The 20,592-nt window shown below is 37.1% G+C and overlaps 1 protein-coding gene and 1 pseudogene across 5 annotated transcripts; both read right to left on the reverse strand.

Moving 5' to 3' along the window:
- LOC129274714 (actin-like) overlaps nt 1–2,826 on the reverse strand; it is a 5,154-nt pseudogene extending 2,328 nt beyond the window's left edge.
- A 4,123-nt stretch (nt 2,827–6,949) lies between these two features.
- LOC129274279 (uncharacterized) lies at nt 6,950–18,806 on the reverse strand. Of its 5 annotated transcripts, none has more exons than XM_064108805.1 (5): nt 18,563–18,806; nt 16,711–16,920; nt 15,383–15,523; nt 13,556–14,692; nt 6,950–8,566 (listed from the first exon to the last, which is right to left on the reverse strand). In XM_064108805.1, exons 1-5 carry the CDS (start codon nt 18,621–18,623, stop codon nt 8,418–8,420), a joined length of 1,698 nt encoding a protein of 565 aa, XP_063964875.1. In that variant the 5' UTR covers nt 18,624–18,806; the 3' UTR covers nt 6,950–8,417. The 5 variants fall into 5 exon arrangements, with proteins under 5 accessions (XP_063964875.1, XP_063964878.1, XP_063964877.1 ...); XM_064108808.1 differs by having other exon boundaries at nt 6,950–8,234; nt 13,759–14,692; nt 18,563–18,637; XM_064108807.1 differs by lacking the exon at nt 18,563–18,806 and adding an exon at nt 17,580–18,101.
- Between the last annotated feature and the right edge of the window lie 1,786 nt (nt 18,807–20,592).

Consider the following 20,592-nt stretch of genomic DNA (forward strand, 5'->3'; position numbering starts at 1 on the left):
AATATGAACCCCATGTGTCATGAACATAAAGTTGTGCTGAAAGCATAAATTAATTGTTGACGCCAATTACCCCAAATATCATGAAAATAGAGCTCATGGCGCACACTTGCGCCAATTTGTTACTCCACGTCCCGCTCCACGTATAGAGCATATGACTTCAATTTGAATACAATCTTACCACTTGTTGAGAAAGAGTATCCCCTCTTGTTAAGTAACCTCATGAGATAATTCGTCATCTCTCTGCCTGCTAACTCGGTCCGATGCGTCGCTTCTTTCAGGCAGTACCCTTCATACACCGCCAAGGTCTGCGTCACTCCCGCGCCAGTCTCGATCACAAAACCACTGACGCGACCGCTGGCGTAGAGAGATAGCAGTGCGGGATTGGCAACGTAAAATGCAGGTATCTGAAACGTCTCAAACATTATCTATAAAAGAAAATGAAGAGAGGGTAAAAGAAAAGTACGGGCCTTGGTAATATAACATCGGTGTCATTGTTATCAATTTGTGACTTCTTGTTTCGGTAAAAAAAAAATATATATAGCATATATATATATATATATATATATATATTAATGAGGCATAGGATAAAGGATAAAGGCTTAGTTATAATATATCAAGAAAATAAATTACGATAAAAGGAGGTGACAATGGCCTCCCAAATCACTCTATCTTGAAATCAACTGTTAATAATGTATGGAGGAGAGTAGATCAATAATAATGATAATATCATTATTATTGCTCTACTCTCCTCCATACATTACATTTATTTTCTTGATATATTATAAGCCTTTATCCTTTCTATTCTTGCATTTTCATGATTGTGGTGGCGTCATAATAAGTGATTGTTACGTAACAATGATATCCTCACGCGATAATTTTTACAGCCTGCGCCTCCAATATGCTTTTTTTATTATTATGATGATGGTGATGCTGTTTTGTGCGCGGTTCCATGACTACCACAATCATGAATGTTATTATTTCAGTTCTTGTCTCTGTGAGCTTTATTGTATCCCTGAGGAAGACGTATGTTTAACGTCGAAAATTTGGAATTCAAAATAAACTGTTGGAACTAAGTACAATGCATTACCACTTTGCCTCATTAATATCTTCTATGTCCAACACGCGGAACGTAATATCGCTATATATATATATATATATATATATATATATATATATATATATATATATATATATATATATATATATACTATATATATATTTTTTTACCGAAACAAGAAGTCACAAATTGATATATTTATATATGTGTGAAGTTATACATATACAACAGCTTCATGATATCGTTTTATATATATATATATATATATATATATATATATATATATATATATATATATATATATATATATATATATATATATATATATATATATATATATACATATATATATATACATACATATATATATATATATATATATGTATGTATATATATATATATATATACATACATATATATATATATATATAAAACGACGAAAAAAAGAGTGGATCAAGATAAAGAATAGGGCATGGCCTTAGATCATCTAAAAAAGAGAGACCTTTCGTTACGAGTAGGATAAAGGAGTGGAGCCAAGAATGGGTGTGGCAATTACTGCAGAATGTCAATGTGACACCAATTTTTACCTTACCCTGTTATACCGTTCAAATGGTTAACTTCCAAATCACTTATATGTTTTTATCTGATGCGTAAGAGCAGCGAAGGAGGGAATATAGGCAATCTCATCTGTTGTAATAAAAAATGTCATTTCATAATCAAATATGGGATAGTCAAAAGTAGAATATCATGAACTATATATATAGTATACTCATTAATAAGTCTCCGAACTGTCAAAATTCGAAAGGAAGAGGGAGGGGAGAGTAGCGTTGAAAGAAAGGGAGGATGAAAATAAATATAATCTCTGAAAGAAGGAGAGAGACGCGAAAAGAAATATACCTGGGCCATCTTCTGTCTGTTATACATTGGATTTCTTGGGGGCTCCGTCATCATCACTGGATGCTCGGCGGTGTCAACCCTGAGATCAACGTCGAAAAGATAATGCCAGATCTTTTCCATGTCATCCCAGTCCCTGACGATGCCGTGTTCGATAGGGTAGTTGAGACTAAGGGCTTCCCGGCGTTTGTAAATCGCGTCTCCGATAAAGGTTCCGCCTGTTCTCACACCAGAATATGACTGTAAGATAGTTCAAATTGATACAAGGGATTCAATTTAGCCATGGAGTTTTGAAAAAAAAGAACTGGGCAAACTCGGCTTGTACCATCACATCAGCTTAATTGCGTCTGGTCGGGCAATCTCACCACCCGTCCTTTCGAGAAAAGGGCCACTTAAAATTCCCGAAAGGTCGGTTTCAGTTTACCCGACCCTGTGTACATTTCGCTTAAAATTATTTAAAAAAAAAAACCTAATTTTTGTATTTTGATTGGTAATTTTCCCAAAGCAAACTTTCACACTCACTTAAAGTAAACTAGTCAACATTTTAACCAAAAGGAACGATACGAAAATATCGTGAAGACAAAAATCATAAATAGAACAAAATATTTCATAAACGGAACATGTTTCAAGGAAGGAAGCTCGTATGATTCCAACGAATATGTGTTGAATTTATGATGCTGAAGATGACGTTTGGTTACTCTCAAACATGTTCCGTTTACCAAAATGTTCTGTTCATTATTAGTTTGTTTAATCTACCTTTTTATATCTCCCGACACTTGATGGTAGAACAGCTCGGCATGTCTTGTCCCCGGCGAATCCTGCCTGCATAATACCACTCCCGTTGTCGACCACCAGGGCGTCTGGACCGTCATCATCGTCGTCGTCATAACCACTCATCTTCGACTCGCTCTTTATTAAAAGAAGGGGGTATTTTAACAAAGCGACCCGGGCAAAGTGATAACAAACAGTAGTTTAAAATGATTAATCTTTTACTTAATTACCTCGGGATAGGGAAGAAAGTATGTAGGCATTCCAGGAAGAGTCTGTTAGTGTCATCTGTACTTTTCGCATTTACGACTGCAGGGGCGGATCCAGCCTTCGCCAATAGGGGTGGGGGCCGATTTTTTCCAGTCATATATTCCCCGATCGACCGCTCTAAGATGATTTTTGTTTGTTTCATTGAAATAGTCACTTCTTAGCTTTTATCCTATAAATAAACATAAATATATAATATCATAATCCTTATTTATATAATGCGAGCGCGAAGCGCGATTTTTTTAATAAATTTTATATATTTCCCCCCCCAAATTTTTTTTTGAACATTCTGGGCAATGTTTGCTATGAATGCAATGTATGCAACGAAATCATTACTACGAACGCGAAGCGCGAGAAGACATTTTTTTTTAAAACCATAATTGTTTTACACCATAAAACTGACATTTTTACAGAGCACTTTTTTAAAATCAAATTTGTAAATCACACAAAATAATGAAAGTTCAATTTCCGAGGTGAAATATGTTTTGTATATTGAATTCCAACCTAAAATCACCTAACAGGCAATGCGAGCGCGAAGCGCGAGCGAAAATTTTGTATAGTGACATGAAAGATTTTTTTAATTTTCCAAGTCTTCCCCTCTTCTTATTTTTACTTACTAGTCTTTCTCCTCTTCTTTTTTCTCCTCACTTTTCCCTCCATTTTTTTTCTTTACTTTTTATCTTTTGTTGCTCCGCCAATAGGGGGCAGGGGGGCCGGGCCCCTCACCCCCCTGGATCCGCCGATGCTACTGAGACACTCTCTACAACGCAACAATTCCTTTGAAAATGCATATCAAAATCACAATGGACAGCTGAAAGGCTTTTGTCGAAAGTTGGTGGACCGGAACTGCATCGGAATCGGTTATGGGTATAACGAAGGTTAATTTAATCCCAATTAAGAATATTTTTTTCAGGAAGCAATACCTCTTGGGGTTCAGAGCAAAGTGGAAGGGATGACAGCACATGCCTAAAATAGATGTACATTATTGAACAATATATGTTCCATTTCCGGAGCCTGGAGGGGTGGGGGGCTGGGCAGATTCATAAGCCACATTTGCATTACATTGATAGACAATCTAGTTAATCTATTAAATTAAAATGTTTTACCTGATCCAAATATCGGCCCACTGCAGAAGGAATAATCACTTTTGGCTCGTCATCGCCTGCAAACCCATACTTCACGTAACCCGAACCAATGTCGACAACGATAGCGGGCCAATCATCGTCTTCGTCAATGTGTGCCATTCATGACGTCAACATCGATCGTGAGCTGAAATAAAGATTGGTCATGACTGTGATTACATTATTCGGCATGGTGTATGAATATTTTTTCCTGCGAAATGAAAAGCAAAAAACAAGGAAATCTGGAAAAACGGAAAAATACCAACTTACGTCGATACTCCCATCAATTCATTCATTTACTTTTTTTGTGATATAAGAAGAGCTATGAAGTAAAAAGATCAGAATGATACAGTAATTCCCTATATGCCCATACCCCCCCCCCTCTCTCTCTCTCTCGTTTTTTTTCTTTTTTTCCCCATTTTTTTTTCATTTTTGCTTCTTATCTCAATTTTCCCCCTGCCCGGCCCCTCGATCCCCTACATGTGCATGGCGCCACTCTAATTAGTTGAGCACTTAATTCTGACGAGCATTATGGTCATAGACGAGTAATGGTATCTTTGTGTTCTGGTTTAATTTTGGCACAGTTATTATCAAAGTCGATCGAGGGCGGTATTTTACCCTTTTCTCTTTTGGGGTCAGTTTTCAAACATTGTATCATTACCCGAGGCTGAATTAAACCTAAACTTCCATTTTCGACATAGTATATATTATACTGGCAGCTTGGCGTGTGAATACTTTGACATCATGCTAATTATCATCATTGTAAATCAGGATTAGGAAATCAACAATTTCCCTTTCCTATAACTGGGCTTCCAACATGGCCTTAACACAAATAGAATTCGACCCTGGGGGAATATAACACCAACACGGACGAAATATATATGTTTCTCCAATAGGCAGCCTACTCAACTGTTCACAGAATGATCTGTGGCATAATGCCATCTAACCATATCATTCTTCTTGATCTCCCGCTTGATATGCATAGGCCTACTTCTCAGGTTATGATGAAGTTACACTCAATAAGCTGGGTGCAGACAAACATATGTCGTGTATCGTGTTATTATCCCGCAGAGAATATAATAGGACCTTTATAACAACCTCCAACTGAATAGGCATGAATAACTCCTATGGTATAGGCTACAATAGATAGAGCGCACCCGTAACGATCAGTTGAGTAACCGTGTTTGTACAGTGAGCATCCTGTAATGATCCACTGACCCATATTCTCTTGTTAGTCACACAGATCTTCAACTATATACAAATCTACATGTAGGCCTACATGCTAACGTGTGACATATGATTATAATTACCTGCAAAGTGTCTGGCATCTACATTCCAAGTCTATATTCCTCTCCGACTCTGTACACGTCACACTCAGCCCGCTACACTGACAGGAGGCAGATCTGAAATACCCTTCAGTTCAAATACAGACCTTTAATTATAACCAATTAGTATTAAACTCTTTGTTTTGACATTAAGGGCGTAGGCTAGGGTGCACTGGGTGCGCACGTGGACCCTCCCTCTGAGGCAGAGTAGTTCCGACACGTACTGGCTAGCAAAACGAAATGTGTACACCTTCTTCTGCTTTCAACAACTGATTTTCCATTCTTTAGTTCCACGTCCCAAAGATGATGCGCATGCTCCCATACGACTTTAGTTCCACTTCCTCAGGATGTGCACCTCCCCATCATGATGCTCGAACCAGTCTACGCGCCGCCTATGGGCAAATATCTCTCAAAAATCATGTCCACTGCTCAGTAATTTTGCAATTTATGACATCCTGAAGTCCTGCATTGCATGTATATATATATATATATTATACTAAATACTAAAGCTTCAATGCTTTTTGAGCTTCTTCGCTAATATATATATATATACATTGTATATATATATAGGCCTATAAATCTATATTTGTTCCAACTTTTAACAGAGCATGAAAATCATAATACTACATGATAAGGTTGCATTCACGTAGTGAATTGAGGTGTCTTAATGCTTAAAATTTTGATAATACTACATCAGCAAAATACTTATAAATACATTTTTATAATAAGTTGATCTTTATAAGCTATTTTATCATCATACATTAAAAGAATGGCTGAAGAGTGTTGTAATCAGGCCAGCTACAATTCACATTTCACATTCTGAATACATCAAAGATGATCGAGATAATTAAATGACGTTGCATTAGTTTAAGAACGTTATTAAGAAAATCTGAGACATGTCATAACGCGATCTTATCATATATCTTTGCTTTAAAGTAAATTTGTCACTAAATTTGATTTAAACCGTTATGTTCCGTTTCTGTTCATAATGTAGACGATCTAACATAAATGTGTTATATATTATTTCTAATAAAAAGTGTTTTGTTATTTCAGAATGAAAAAGATATGATTAATTTCCGCATCTCAATTCTAAAGTGAACTAATTTCTCTGACACGTTAAATGACGCCACCATTACAGGCGGCCAATTATGATGGTATGTAGTGTAGCATGGCGTATGGGGCAAATTTTCTACAAAGCAAAAAAATGTGGCGTTTTTAATAAAAGATCAAATTTGGGGGAAAGGTTTTGACATAATATTTAGAGAAGGATATCATATTTCACCCTTTTCCTTTTTTTTCTCGGTCGAGAAACTTTTTGGGCCATGCCCCAAAGCTTAGCTAGGGTACAAGTTTACAAACTAACTGGGGTAATCTCGAAATAGATGATAGTGCTACGTAATTTAGCTAAGCTCGGGCCGATATAGCTGATTTCAATTTTTAATCACGACTGATTCGGTTTCACCCTGCCTGCTTAAAAATAAGATTATATAAGATAAGAAATTAAAAACACGATAACATTCATTCATTCTTTCTTTTATTAAATATATGTTTTACTGTCAAATTAAGGGTAGGCCTTTACAAATAGACATTATTTCGTATAAACATAATTGACCATTATTTTTAGATATTTAGATATTTATATATTACTGACGCTCTGCATGAAATAAATATTATACTCAACATAAGTGGCATAATCAAAGTAGTATTGATATAATATATATATTATACAATTATTAGCAATTGAGTCTTGGAACTCTTGTTGGAATTCTCCCCAGGGAGTGGAGAAGGTGTATACATTGTATGCGGGCATGCAAGGATCCGATGACCGGGGTAATATTATGCTGTAAAGAGCTTTGGGCCATAATGGGAAAAGCGCTATCTAAAAATAGCTATTATTATTATTATTACAAATAAAATTGTGGCAAGTCCATACATTTCATATTTCAAAGATTGATATTATTATCAATTTAAAATGACAGAACAAGATATTAAAAAAAGTTTAAATCGTAAAAATCTAAAGGTTCATTATTAGACATTTTTTAAGAAGTGACAGGAGTAATATAGAAGAAGGCGACCTAAAACTTTCATTTTAAAAATATCTTTCTTGCTTCTTTCTCCCCTTATCGCTTCCCCCTTCTCTCCTCTTTCATTTTTGTTCTTATCTCTATTCCTTTGAAAAAAGCTAAATGGGGCTGCGCCCCCTGCCGCCCCTTTATGAGCACCTGCATGAGGAAAGGCTTGTCAATCAGAATCTATGTGTTTTTGGACCACCAGTAATAAAGTTAGGATGGACGTAGTAATGATCTATGTATAATGGTTTATGATTTATATTGTTCGTGGGAATGCGTTTAGACACTTTTATCATTCATTTATGGGTCTTCTAATGAGAAAATAAAAGGAAAAAATAGAATAAAAGAAGGGCACATGCTGAAGTAAAGTTCCCTTTTAAAGATTGAGGGGATTCTTTGAATAAAATAATATTTTGGGTGAACATGCTTCACAATGTACATGGTAATACATTTCTAATATTCACAAATGATAATATATCATCACATGAAATGCGTCACTAAGAAAATAATTTTAGATTAAAAATGTCCTATACTATCAATATGATAATAACTTTCTATATACTGGCCACAACTTACAAGTCTAAGACTGTTAAGCAACGTGTATGATATGAGAGAAATATCCAGCGATTCAGAATATATCGTCATCGTCAGAAGGTCTTCAAAAGCACCCGAACGGATGAAAGCATAGGTTGTCAAATTATGGAGGTGGATTAAATAGTTTAGCTGATTAAAGGTCAAGTCCACCCCAACAAAAAGTTGATTTGAATAAAAAGAGAAAAATCCAACAAATATAACACTGAAAATTTCATCAAAATCGGATGTAAAATAAGAAAGTCATGATATTTTCGCTTAATTTCACAAAACAGAACAAAATGTCACCTGAAGTAGTTCATGTTTGCCCGAATCTCCTTATGATTCAAGTCTCATGTTTAACCATAGATTTTGGATTCTCTCTTCTGATTAAGATAAGCAATAAGACTGCAATGTTGATGGTAGAGATGGCCATCCAAACTCCTGTTATCATGAAGACTTTGGTGAATGACTGCAGGGAATCAATCAAGGTTCCTACAAGAACAAAAGGATCAAGAAAATCAAAGAAAAGTCGGGGAAAAGTCGCCCCCCCCCCCGAAATTTTGAATACTTACATGTTTTATTGAAAATTTTCAAAAAAGTTACCAAGAGTGTGCACAAAATCCTTCAGTTTCAATTTAGAAAATGCAAAGTGCCCACAAGAAACGCTCGGTTGGGTCGCTCCCTTGATTTTCTTTTGTTCAAAATTTATTTTACGTCCCATGAAAAGAATTTTTTGCATATAGACAAGACCAATATGGGGAGAATTTGAGTTCAAGAAGCATTTTGGGGTAAAAGTTGGGAACCGGTCTATTTCACCTAATTTGAATGTTCTGAATCTGATAAGACCGGTTCCCAAGCCAATTTTTCATGTTTTGACCACCTAATTTGCATAAACAAAATGGCTGCCAAATTGACCATTTATAATCTTATTTCTACAATATTCTTTTTTAATATTCGCTTTCACCAATATGGATATTGCGAAATCCTGCATACATAACATGTAACATTCGGGAAAATTTGTTATTTCTGTTTGAGGCTAATCAATTATGAAAATTTATGCATATTTGCAATATTATGCTATAATTTGACAATTACACCTAAAACGTTTAATATTTTGGGTACAAATACCATTTATATCATTATGATAATTGTTTGGTCCTTAATTTATAATATTTAAGTCAATTTTTATATGTATTTTATTGTTCTTTGATATTTCTTTTATGTTCTTGTATTTTCTGCCATTTGCTTTGTATATGTTTGATATGAGATCTTTAAAAAACTCATTTCAATGGCAGACAAATATCAACCTTCAATGATTGAATCATTTGATAAACTTCTTTTGCCACAACTGTTAATTGTACTCAGGAACAAATACACACACATGCTCCCACACCCACACCTGTATATAGAAAGTAATACACTTGCAAGGTATAGTAGACATGCCCAATATAAAAGACAGTTGCAGAAGTCCAGTCTAGAGATTATGCGGTCATGGGTGATATTTTCTGCACCACCTCATGTAAGACAATGTCTGATCTCAGCAATTCTGTGGAGCTGGTAATATGCAGATTGGCAGACATGTGATGTGTGTTTCTTCATGCTCATTGTTCTATCAAAGACTACGCCAAGAGATCTAGCCTTGCATACTGGAGCTATATAGCTTCCTTACCTATTAAGATTGGAGTTGCAGTCATAATAATTACGCATATATCATGTATATGGAGATGACAGAACAAGATACTTCGCTTTTTATCGTTATAAGCTCCAGGAAGTTGACCTTCATCCAACATCGAATCCTCAATGGCAGCACCAACAACAGCAGCTGCACGAACCTCTGTATCTTTAACGTTTGGGTCAAAAGTGAGGTATACAGCTGGATGTCATCAACATCGAAGTGTATACCAAGACCATGTTGCCACATTATAGAGCCAAGAGGAGTGATGTACAGTTTGAAGAACAAGGGACCAAGGACAGACTTCCAATTAAGGAACTCCATAGCAAAGGATAATCACAGGAGACTGCATGCCAGTGATGAATACAGCTCCATACAGCTCTGTTGGCAATGTAAGAGGAAATTAAGCCATAGGAGTGCAGAATCATCAATTCCAAAATAGACTGTCAGTCTCCCAAGTAGAATGACATGTTCAGTGGTATCAAAACCGGTTGACAAGTCAAACATAACTTAGGAAACTGCTTTCCTCATTGAAAGAGATATCCTGGCTCTACAATCGAAGAAATTATCGACATAGACTTTGATGGTGATATCTCAGACTCGCATGCAGCCTATGAGAGCTGGGTAAGCTATTGGATGCTGTCGGGTTTAATACCGATCGAAAGAAGTTGATTAATAATCACCTTCAGGAACACCAAACATGTCAGGAACCCACCATCCTCTGAAAGATATCTTTGTTATTAATTAGAAATAGTCTATCTTATGAAGATATGAAGATGTGATTAGAAGTTCGATAAATGGCCAAAGGGACATTACGCAATTCACTGTGGTATTGAAAAAGGTGCACTCCGATCATTTTAACACCTGAAACAAGATCTGGTCAGACATCAATATTTGGTTTTCTCTATGGATCTGTGACATGAGAATCGGAAATATCTCAAGAACACAAACACGGTGACTTCGATACGAACTGCCTCCGCAGAATACTTGTACTAAATTGGTTTGATTCAACAATTAGAGATGACTTTAATAATATGAGGCTGCCCTATCAATCAAGCCATCCAATGGAACACCAAATCGATGATAACTGACATTGATCATTCAACACCCCGAAGGTAAAAGTGTATATCAAGCTGGGGGAAGCTGGATGCCTCTAAGTTGGATGAAGCGGCAATCCTTGATAGGACAGGTGCAGTACTGCATTGGAAAAGATATACAGTGCGTATCAAAAAACAAGTTTACACTTTGAAAAAGCCCTGGGAATTAAAAAATATACTACATGTGGGTAATTTTTTTACATGTAATCTTGGGTTTGGGTCTCATCTATCTAATGAAAGTAAAGGTTTTGACAGAATGTTACACTTGAGTGAGCACTGTCAATTTTTGTACAGCTCGCGGAAATCTGTTTGCGCAGAAATGCTCGTTTTCACGCTGTGTAAAGGGGAAAGGGTGAAATCAAACCCTGCGAAACATTTCTCATCCATTTCCCTTGCACTTTTAGTCAATTGAAATAAAACGGAAACATTAAAGCATTTTGTAACAATTCTGCCCCCCAAATTGAAATTTCAACACTTAGTAAGCACAACCTTTACCCTTTTTTGTGCCAGCTAGATCTGAGGACATAACTGAATCTGAACAAAAGTTTATATCAGACATCTCCAGCATTTTTTCACTAAGTTTGTATCATTCAAAGTGGGTTTACATTTCATTTTTCATTTAATACTTGTTTCTCCACACTTTTCCCAAGCTTGACAATGATTAACAAAATGAAAATGAAGCCTAAGCCATTTCATGTAAATCACAGCTCAGTGTAAAGCAAATATCGTCACGATGGCCTCGGTGTGTGGGGGAGTGGGGTGGGGCGCAATGCACTGTTCGAAGTGTTTTGGGTGAGGAAACAACTTAAAACAGGTACAAGATATCATCAAATCAATTTTACTAGCTAAATTCCACGTGTTCTTCATAATTAAGGTCTACTTTTATTCGTATAACTATTTCAAAGTCCTGCGCAAATAATTTTTCACTAACTTTTCAAAAGTACGTGGTGCTCACTAAAGCGGAAATATTTTTCGACAGTTATATCGTCATTTGCTTAAATGGATCTGTACCAATGTTAAAATGTGGAAAATCTTCAGGATATTACAAATATATAAAGTGTAAACTTATTTTTATACGAACTGTATTATGGAGATGCACATGTAATCCGTTAATGAAGTCCAATGATCAAAATTTGTTATTAAAAGGATATACAGTGACTTATTCGTTGTGGAACTTTAGAACATCACAGTCTGGCTTTTAAAACATGGAAAACGGTCTAATTGATTGGCAAAATGAGAAATTAGATGGTTTAAATGTGGGTTCAGTTTTGAGAATTTTTTTTCAAAATTGGGACAATTTGACAAGCATAATAGAGAAACATACAGGACATCTCATTTTCAACTGACTGTTTTCACTTCATTTTGCTAAAGAAAAACACACTAAATATATATACATGACTATGTGTGATCAGATTCTGTCGGTCGGGAACACAACTACTCCAAAGGATATTAAATGCAACTGATTGACTATTAGGAGTTGAGAATTACAGTACTGTCATGATTCAAATTTAATAATCCATCATCTAAAATTGTAAATATGAATGAATTGATTGATATCATAATTCAAGATACCATTTTATAAAAAAAATTTAAGCAATTGATAGTGACATTCGCTTGAATACAGATTGGTTCATGAAATTCGTTGGATATCCACCAGTGTGCTTTTAAATGTGAAGGCCCTCCCTGCAGGAATTTACCTTTTTATGCAGATGTGGGTGTGGGAGTGGTTGCATCTGTTTATGCCCATGGATATATACGAATAAACAATGTAAAAAAGTGATTACAAAATTAAATCATTGAAGCTAATTATTTTCTGTCATTGATAATCAATACTTTGACAGATCCCATAACAAAACATGCACAAAACAAAAGGTACAAAATACATAGAAACACATAAGAAATTAAAATACATTGTTATTCACTGTGATATTATATTCTTTCTAAGGGCCGTACAATTATTTATAATGATGCAAATGCTATTTGTACCAAAAATATAAACATTTGAGCTGAAATTATCAAATTATAGCATAATGATCCAAAATATGCATAAATTTGCATAATTAATTAGCCGCAAACAAAAATAACAAATTTTCCCGAAAGGTACACGTATGTATGCAGGATTTTGCAGTATTCATGTCTGTGAAAGCGAATATAATTAAAGAACATTGTCGAAATAATATTCTGAATTGTCAATTTGGCAGCCATTTTGTTTATGCAAATTAGGTGGTCAAAACATGAGAAATTAGCTTGGAAACCGATTTTATCAGATTCAGCATATTTGAATTGTGTGAAATAGTCCAGTTCCCAACTTTAACCCCCAAAATGCTTCTAAAAGTCTATACAGGCCTCTTTTTCCACAATGGGTCTAGTCTAATACGGCCATGTTAGAAAATATACCCACAACACCAATTTCTTAACAATGTTTTTTTTACGAACTGGAGGTCGGGGGGGGGGGGGATTAAATGTGGTTATTTTTTCCAAATAAAAAGGGCGAGGGTAGTCCCACAACCCCGACACATTGACCCAAAACCCTCTACTCTTTCTTTTTTCTAATCAATAAAAAAATATGTTCTCTTTTGTATTTTTATTACTAATTTTAGAAAGGGGGAAGTGGTCATTGTCGCCGAACCTGGGATTATTATTCTTAAATATTTAATTTTTCAATATATACTGTAAATTTTTATGGGAAATGTTTAATTTTCTTAAGCCTACCTGTCAAAAATCCTGCGGATGTACTGCTGCACCCACGCATGAACATAATCAGCCCAAGAGCGAAACTAAAGTTACGTTCATCTTTTACTAGCTCTTGGAGAAACGTCGAGCCTGCCGTGTCGAGTAAAAAAAAGCAGAAGCCCTGTGCGAAGGCCCAGACTGACCGAACGAGGAACGACCGACCGACGAAATCCAAGAAAAATGTCAAGCTGTTTACGAAACCGACTATGATGTAGATTTTGAACATGTGGACTTTCTTCGCGAGGAGGATGACTGCGATGGTCCTGCCGATAATTCCACCCAGACCGCCAAATGAAGACAAAAAGACGGCGGTTGATTGATCGATTCCTAGATCCTCGGCGTGTGGCACCAGAAACAGCACCCAGACCTGCATTGAGTAATCGTGGAAATAAATCACTGGGAGACATCCCAAGAAGACGATTTCCTGGGTGATGAAATGCTTGCAGCCAGACCAAAGAGACTTCTTGACGCCATTATCTTCAACGGGTTTCGAAAGATTCTGATCATCGGAATCGATTCTTCTGTTTATCAAAGGAACATTCTGCTCCATGTCTTCATCAGAGTCATCGCTGTATGCAGACACGTCCTCGCCACGTCTTCCTCCTTTACCATGTTTATTGAGGTCGTTTTGGATCTTAACATTCTTCTCAATAATGCTTGAGGTTCGTTTCTTATCAGAACGTAGCTGTCCTGTCATGGTTTGGGCTGTACCCTTACTTGAGCCATCCACCGCCCCTGTCTTTTTAACCCTATTTTTTTCCTTTGATTTAGCTTCGTGTCCTTCCCGCGTCGACAGAACACGACCGATCTGATGCAAATGGCCTGCCTCTGGTATATCAAGGTCATGACCACCTTGTCCAGTGGTGTGGTCTTTGACCTTGATGATCGGTTTCCGGATAGCGGCTGCCGCTGCAACCAAATGAAGCATGATCCCTCCAAGCATCATAAACACGGCATGGTAACCATAAGCTTCCAGAGATCTCTCAGCTACGACAGGTAGGAATGTAATGCCTATCGTCGCGCCAAAGGATGCCACGGTGTTGATCAAGGCAAACTTGTCTTTAAAGTACTCTTTCAAGAGTAGGGTTAAGGGAATGTAGACAAATCCCCTGAATCCTGTGATAGAATTGTATTGAGAAGTAAAGTGAAATAATCAGTGCTATAAACGATTATGATGATATTCGGCCATTTTTTTTTCCATTTTCTGTTCTCTTTATCGGGTTTTCGAAGCAGAGCATGGCTAATAGACAACGGACCTCAGAACAGAACTAAATTGAGCACGCACGCTCAAATGAATTTCAATCTTAAAAAAAATCATGGGCATTTCCTAGGTTGGAGGCACCTCTTGTCCAGGAAACTATTTGATTTTAGAATAATAAGGATGATAGAAAGTAGTATATATTCTATCATATTGTTCGTCACTAACATGTTCCGCGGAACGGTTTGAAATGGAGGGAGGGGGCGTGTAAGAAGATCGAAGCAAATGTCGAGTCACCCTCGTACCACTACCCCCTGTGACAACCCCCCGCCGAAATCCAGGACCCCGTCTTACAAAGAGTTCCAATTGATCCAATCAAGCACAACTATGGATGGCCAGCAACGACAATATCTAAAGTGCAGATATTTTGTTCAAAATATTTTCTAGATACGATTCAGTGTGATTCTCTTTGTTTCTCAAGGATATAATTGTGCAAATTTCCTGTAAAAAAAACATATGGTATGAATAGATTTCCATACAGTTGAGATTGATTGGATCAATCGTAACTCTTTTTAAGACGGGGACCAGAAACACCACCCTTACCATACCTGTAAGAGTGAGAAGTATACCGAACACGGTGATGTTGGAGATGAAACCACATGCTATCAGAGATGCCGCGCATATTATTCCTCCTGACATAGCAGCAGCCCGATGATCAACCTTTTGAAGGATCAAGGCAACAAAAGGACCTGAAAGAAAAGGAAAGAGACATAGTGGTAAATTGCAAATTCGTCCACTACCACATGGTCTACCTTCATTTAGTCTCATGCCATTCCATCTATCAACATTTCGTCTAACAACCATCTGGTCCAATCATCACTTCGTCTAATCACCAGTTCGTCTATTACCATTTCGTTTAATAACCAGTTGGTCTAATGCCCATTTTCTTTTCATTCAGTTTGCACATAACACTTTAGTCCAATTAGACCACATGTATATGGACTAAATGGCTATTGGACCAACTGGTTATTAGACGGAATGGCATTAGACTAAATGAAAGTAGATCATGTGGTGAGTGGACGAACTAATGGTAGACCAAATGATGGTAGACGAGTTAGCGATTCCCTGGACGAATAAAAAAAAGCACCATCGGAGACGATGACTAGCATAATTATCTGACGTGCTTGTAAATTATGGATAGACCAAATATTAATTTGGCGCCGTGGTCTAGACGTTACGACTTTCGTATTTTAATCTGAGGGACGTATAGGTTCGATTCCCAACTATGGCGTGTTTTCCTTCAGCAAGAAATTTACCCAAATTTTGCTGCACTCAACCCAGGTGATGTGAATGGATATCTGGTAGGAAGAAATTCCTCGAATGCTTGAGCGCCGATATGGCGGCTCGGCTACAGCCGGGATAATGATATACCAAATTAATGATAAGCGCATTAGAGTATGTAGCGGCTGCGCTATATAAATGGCACATTTTATCATTATAATCCCAGAGGGGAATGTTGGCCTGACGAAAGATCGTCACCATTTGATTAAAAAAATATTCCCTCTCCCTTCCAGATATTTTTAATTGTTAAGATCCCCCACGGATCCGCTAACTGAGACCACTCTCTTTCCTTTTGTTTTCCAGACATATATTTGAAAGAAAGACATTATTTTTGTTGTGATAGGGGCCTATCCCCCCTTTTTTATAATTGCATGATGGTGGCATTAGGCTTGTTAACGAAAAGTTACTCCCCCAAAAGTCAAACCAAATGAAACAATCTTATTAACTACCTACCAACTCAATTTAGGAAACCCTGCATGGATCCACCTCATACATGATTATGATACACTTTGCTAGCCCGTCGGATTTGCAAAGTTGTCGGCTTGTGGGGTGCAGGTTTATGAGGGTGCGGGGTAGGATGTAAAATAAAACTCGCCTGAAAAGAATGACACTGTCATGGGAATACTGCAGATGAATGCCAAAGAGGCGTAATTTCCGTGGAACCTCGCGACCATCAGATGAAGCAGTACACCAAATGACTTTGGGATTCCACTCCACATATTAATAACGAACTTGGAGAGTAAGATGGCGTAACCCCACTTCCAGTTGGAAATGTGATTATCTTGGCCTTTGGAAGAATCCATACCTATATACATTAATAAAATATTCATAACAATTTTCATTTAAGAAAGACATATTTTATGCAGATGATAAATAACAAAACCAGCTCCAATTATTTTATATGACTAAGATTTCGAGACTCAAGAGTTGTATAATAATTGATCGGATTTGTACTTTAAAAGACTTTTAAAATTAGAAATTTGAGACGTTATGTTTTTTAGACTCAAAACAACTATAGCAATTCAACTATTCAACAATTAATGCGGTAGCCACCTTATCCATATGGAATAAGGCATTCAAGCAATCCGTAAGTCGATGAATAAATAAATAAATTAATCAACTAATTAGATCATCAATGCATAAGCAAATCAGGCAGGTTATCATGTCAGTCAGTCAGTCAGTCAATCAATCAATCAATCTATCTATATATCAATCAATCAATCAATCAATTATTGGTCTGAGAAAGAGGAAACAAAAATCAGTATAAAATATCATAACCATTCATTCAAAAATTTACTATGGAATGATCGAAGTTTGTATGCAGAGTGTCCCCAATATCGATAACTTTAAGTTAAGCCTTCCAATATGTTCGCGAAAAATACATGTATACTCCAGTTCAATGTTCAATTAAAGCTTCGAAGAACGATCCCGCTAGAAGTTGAAACTGACGTATAAGAGTTTTACCTCAGTGTCGGTTGAAGAATCGAAGAATGACCCTTCCAAGAAGGATCTCCATTATCGCAATACACCTTGTGGGTCGAAGAAAAAACTATCGACGCCTATCTTGACAACCTGGATAGCGGCTGGTTGTCAGCTATCTTGTGCTAATCTTCATCCAGGTATACTGTTCATCGGTTATTTCAATAACCCGTTAATATCCATGACGAATCTCATCCCAGTAAATCGATAGCTCACTGAAATATATGCTACTCTCGTATAAAGCTCGCAATTCGTTTCTTCGTTATCCGGCCGCCGGAGTTTTTTTGTGTGGAAAAGTTCTGCTCTCTGGAACTTTATGCAGGCTGTTTTCCATGCCTGTTCTGGTATCAAGGGCGTGGCCCTCTGGTTCACAACTGCTAAATTAACCTCCTAGCGGCTGGGTAGCGGCTCAAAAAATGATGGCGCCTCTCGCTGCATGTGCGCTTAGCTTGCCTGGGTTTCCCAAGCTAGTATACTATTTGTAGCAGGGATTCACGATATAAGAGTGCTTTACTATTGACTGAGGCCCTAACTCTTTATATCACCTGTACATGCAATTATTGTACTGTTCACTATTCTGTAAATTCACATGGATTGGAAAGGAAGACCTGCGGATTATAAGTATATATATTTCCTTCCCCGGCATCTATGTGAATTTGTTATCCTATTGTTTATATGTTTGATTATGCCGAATAAAATGATAATAATAATTTTGATAATAATCATCGTCATTATCATCATCATTATTCACTCCGTCAAGAACATGCTTAATGTGGCGCTGCATTACAGGCGTATACACACTGCATATTTTGGGCGAACACTTGGAACATGAAAGCGAATATACAGAATTTTGATTTTAAAAAATAAATAAAAATAACAACTGCAGTTAACTGAAAAAAAGACAATCATTATTAACACAGTTTATATGGTTTAGCATGTTTAGTACAAGATCACAGAGCAATACTCACTTTCACGCAGTGAAAACAGGTTTATTAATCCATTGGAATCTCGAATTGAAGGCCCAATCATTCACAACATTTATGAGCTAGTGATTTAGGTCATAGCCAGCAGACTTGCATGGTAGTCTAGTGTTCACTAGCGTACCTACGGGGGGGGGGGGCAGAAGGGGGCAGTCTGCCCCCCTGACGAGCCACAACCCATGCAAAGGACGTATCCCTGTCCCCCCTGACGAGCTTGAAGACCTTTATTGCCCCCCCCCCCTGACGAGCTTGAAGACCCTTTTTTTTTTTTTTTTTTTTTTTTTTGCTTGTCAAATTTTTTTTCTGGTACGAAATCCTTCATTTGTGATTGAAGACCTTTTTTTTTGGGGGGGGGGGGGCTTGTCAAATTTTTTGGCGGACGGTTTTGCCCCCCCCCCCTGTGAAAAATCCAAGGTACGCCACTGCTATAGTCATTCATTCATGGAGCTATGATTCAAGTTAGTCGATGGACCATTTACAATAAATGCGAGCTTTTACAATTCTCTTTGGGGCGATTCAATGCTAGAAAAATCAGCCATGTTTCAACCTACTGTTCAAACAAACAAGGAACTTCAATGTATTTTGCGGTAATAATAAATTACTACAGGGTATAGTCATGTAAAAAATGACAACCAACAAAAATATGTTGTCCATGGGTGAATTAGAGGTGAGTAGGAGTAGTATTTATTTCCGTATTAAAAGCACAATTATATACAATAAAATACGGTGGATTGCCCACATTCAGCGTGACTGGCACAGTCACGCTGGTCTTCCGTGGGGTCCAAAACATTTTACATTAACATATAAGTTAGACACAATAAAAGCAGATTAAAATAACAGATGTACAGAAGATAATGTTGCGTGTCGTACGGGACATTTCTGAGTCCCGTACGACGCACAACATTTTCTAATTCAACCACAATCAAACATTTCCTGTTAATCAGTTTTTCACAAGACTACCCACCGTCATAACTTTATTATTGACAAAAAATTAATTGTTAATGCTCAAGCAATCAGCTAAGAGACTAGATATTGTTGTCGAAATGCCCCGTACGACACGCCTATGGAATTGCCCTTTGTCTGATCAGACAAAGTATTCAGACTAAAAAAAAAACGATAAGTAAAGAATTATTAAGCCAGTGTTAGGAAAGGACGTTGCCATAAAAAGCAACAAGAGCTGAAGCATACTATAAAGATCATATCAGTGGCGGATCCAGCGGCGGGAGGGAGAGGGGCTGTGGACGCGCCCCGTCCCTATATCTAATGCTATGAGGCACTGGGTCACCACCCCTTTTTTTTGGGGGGGGGCGGTCTTTCCTTCTCTTCTTGATTTTATTGGCGGCATTTGCGTTATTTTTTTTCTGTAAAAAAAACAATCCAACCAAACCTTCAATCAATTATTCTACGGTCCCCTCATGGGGCCCAAAATGTATGACATCATCACCCACCGCTCTTACAGATTGGGGGCATAGGGCCCACGGACCCCTTAGATTTTTCACGACCAAGAAAAAATACAGAGAAGACGAAAGTAAAGGAAAGGAAAAGGGGTGAAGTAATTTATACTATTTTCTGAATACGATGTAATAATCTACAGAAAAATAGATTTTTGTATATAAAATGTCAAAATGTCGCTCGCTTCGCTTACTTGTAGCTCTTTTTTATGTTGTTGCAAATTTGCCCCATTCGCAATGTCTGGATCCACAAAATGGTTGGTCCGTTACGCTCCCGCGACGACCCTGATCCATTATTTGTAATCCCAGAAAGAATTGAAATATAACACCCTTCACTGGCTATTATGAATCCTCAACATCCTCTTTTTATAAGAAAAAAAGGTTTTTTTTTGTTACCGGAGGTAGAAAGGAAGGTCACACAAGTTTCTTTTGAATCTATGTTTGGTTCAGACAAGTAAACAAGTGATATATACAGTGGCGTACATGGGATTTTTCACAGGGGGGGGGGCAAAACCGTCCGCCAAAAAAATTTGACAAGCAAAAAAAAAAAAAAGGTCTTCAATCACA

This window comes from Lytechinus pictus, chromosome 13 (genome assembly GCF_037042905.1).
Source record: "Lytechinus pictus isolate F3 Inbred chromosome 13, Lp3.0, whole genome shotgun sequence".
NCBI classification, from domain to species: Eukaryota; Metazoa; Echinodermata; class Echinoidea; order Temnopleuroida; family Toxopneustidae; genus Lytechinus; species Lytechinus pictus.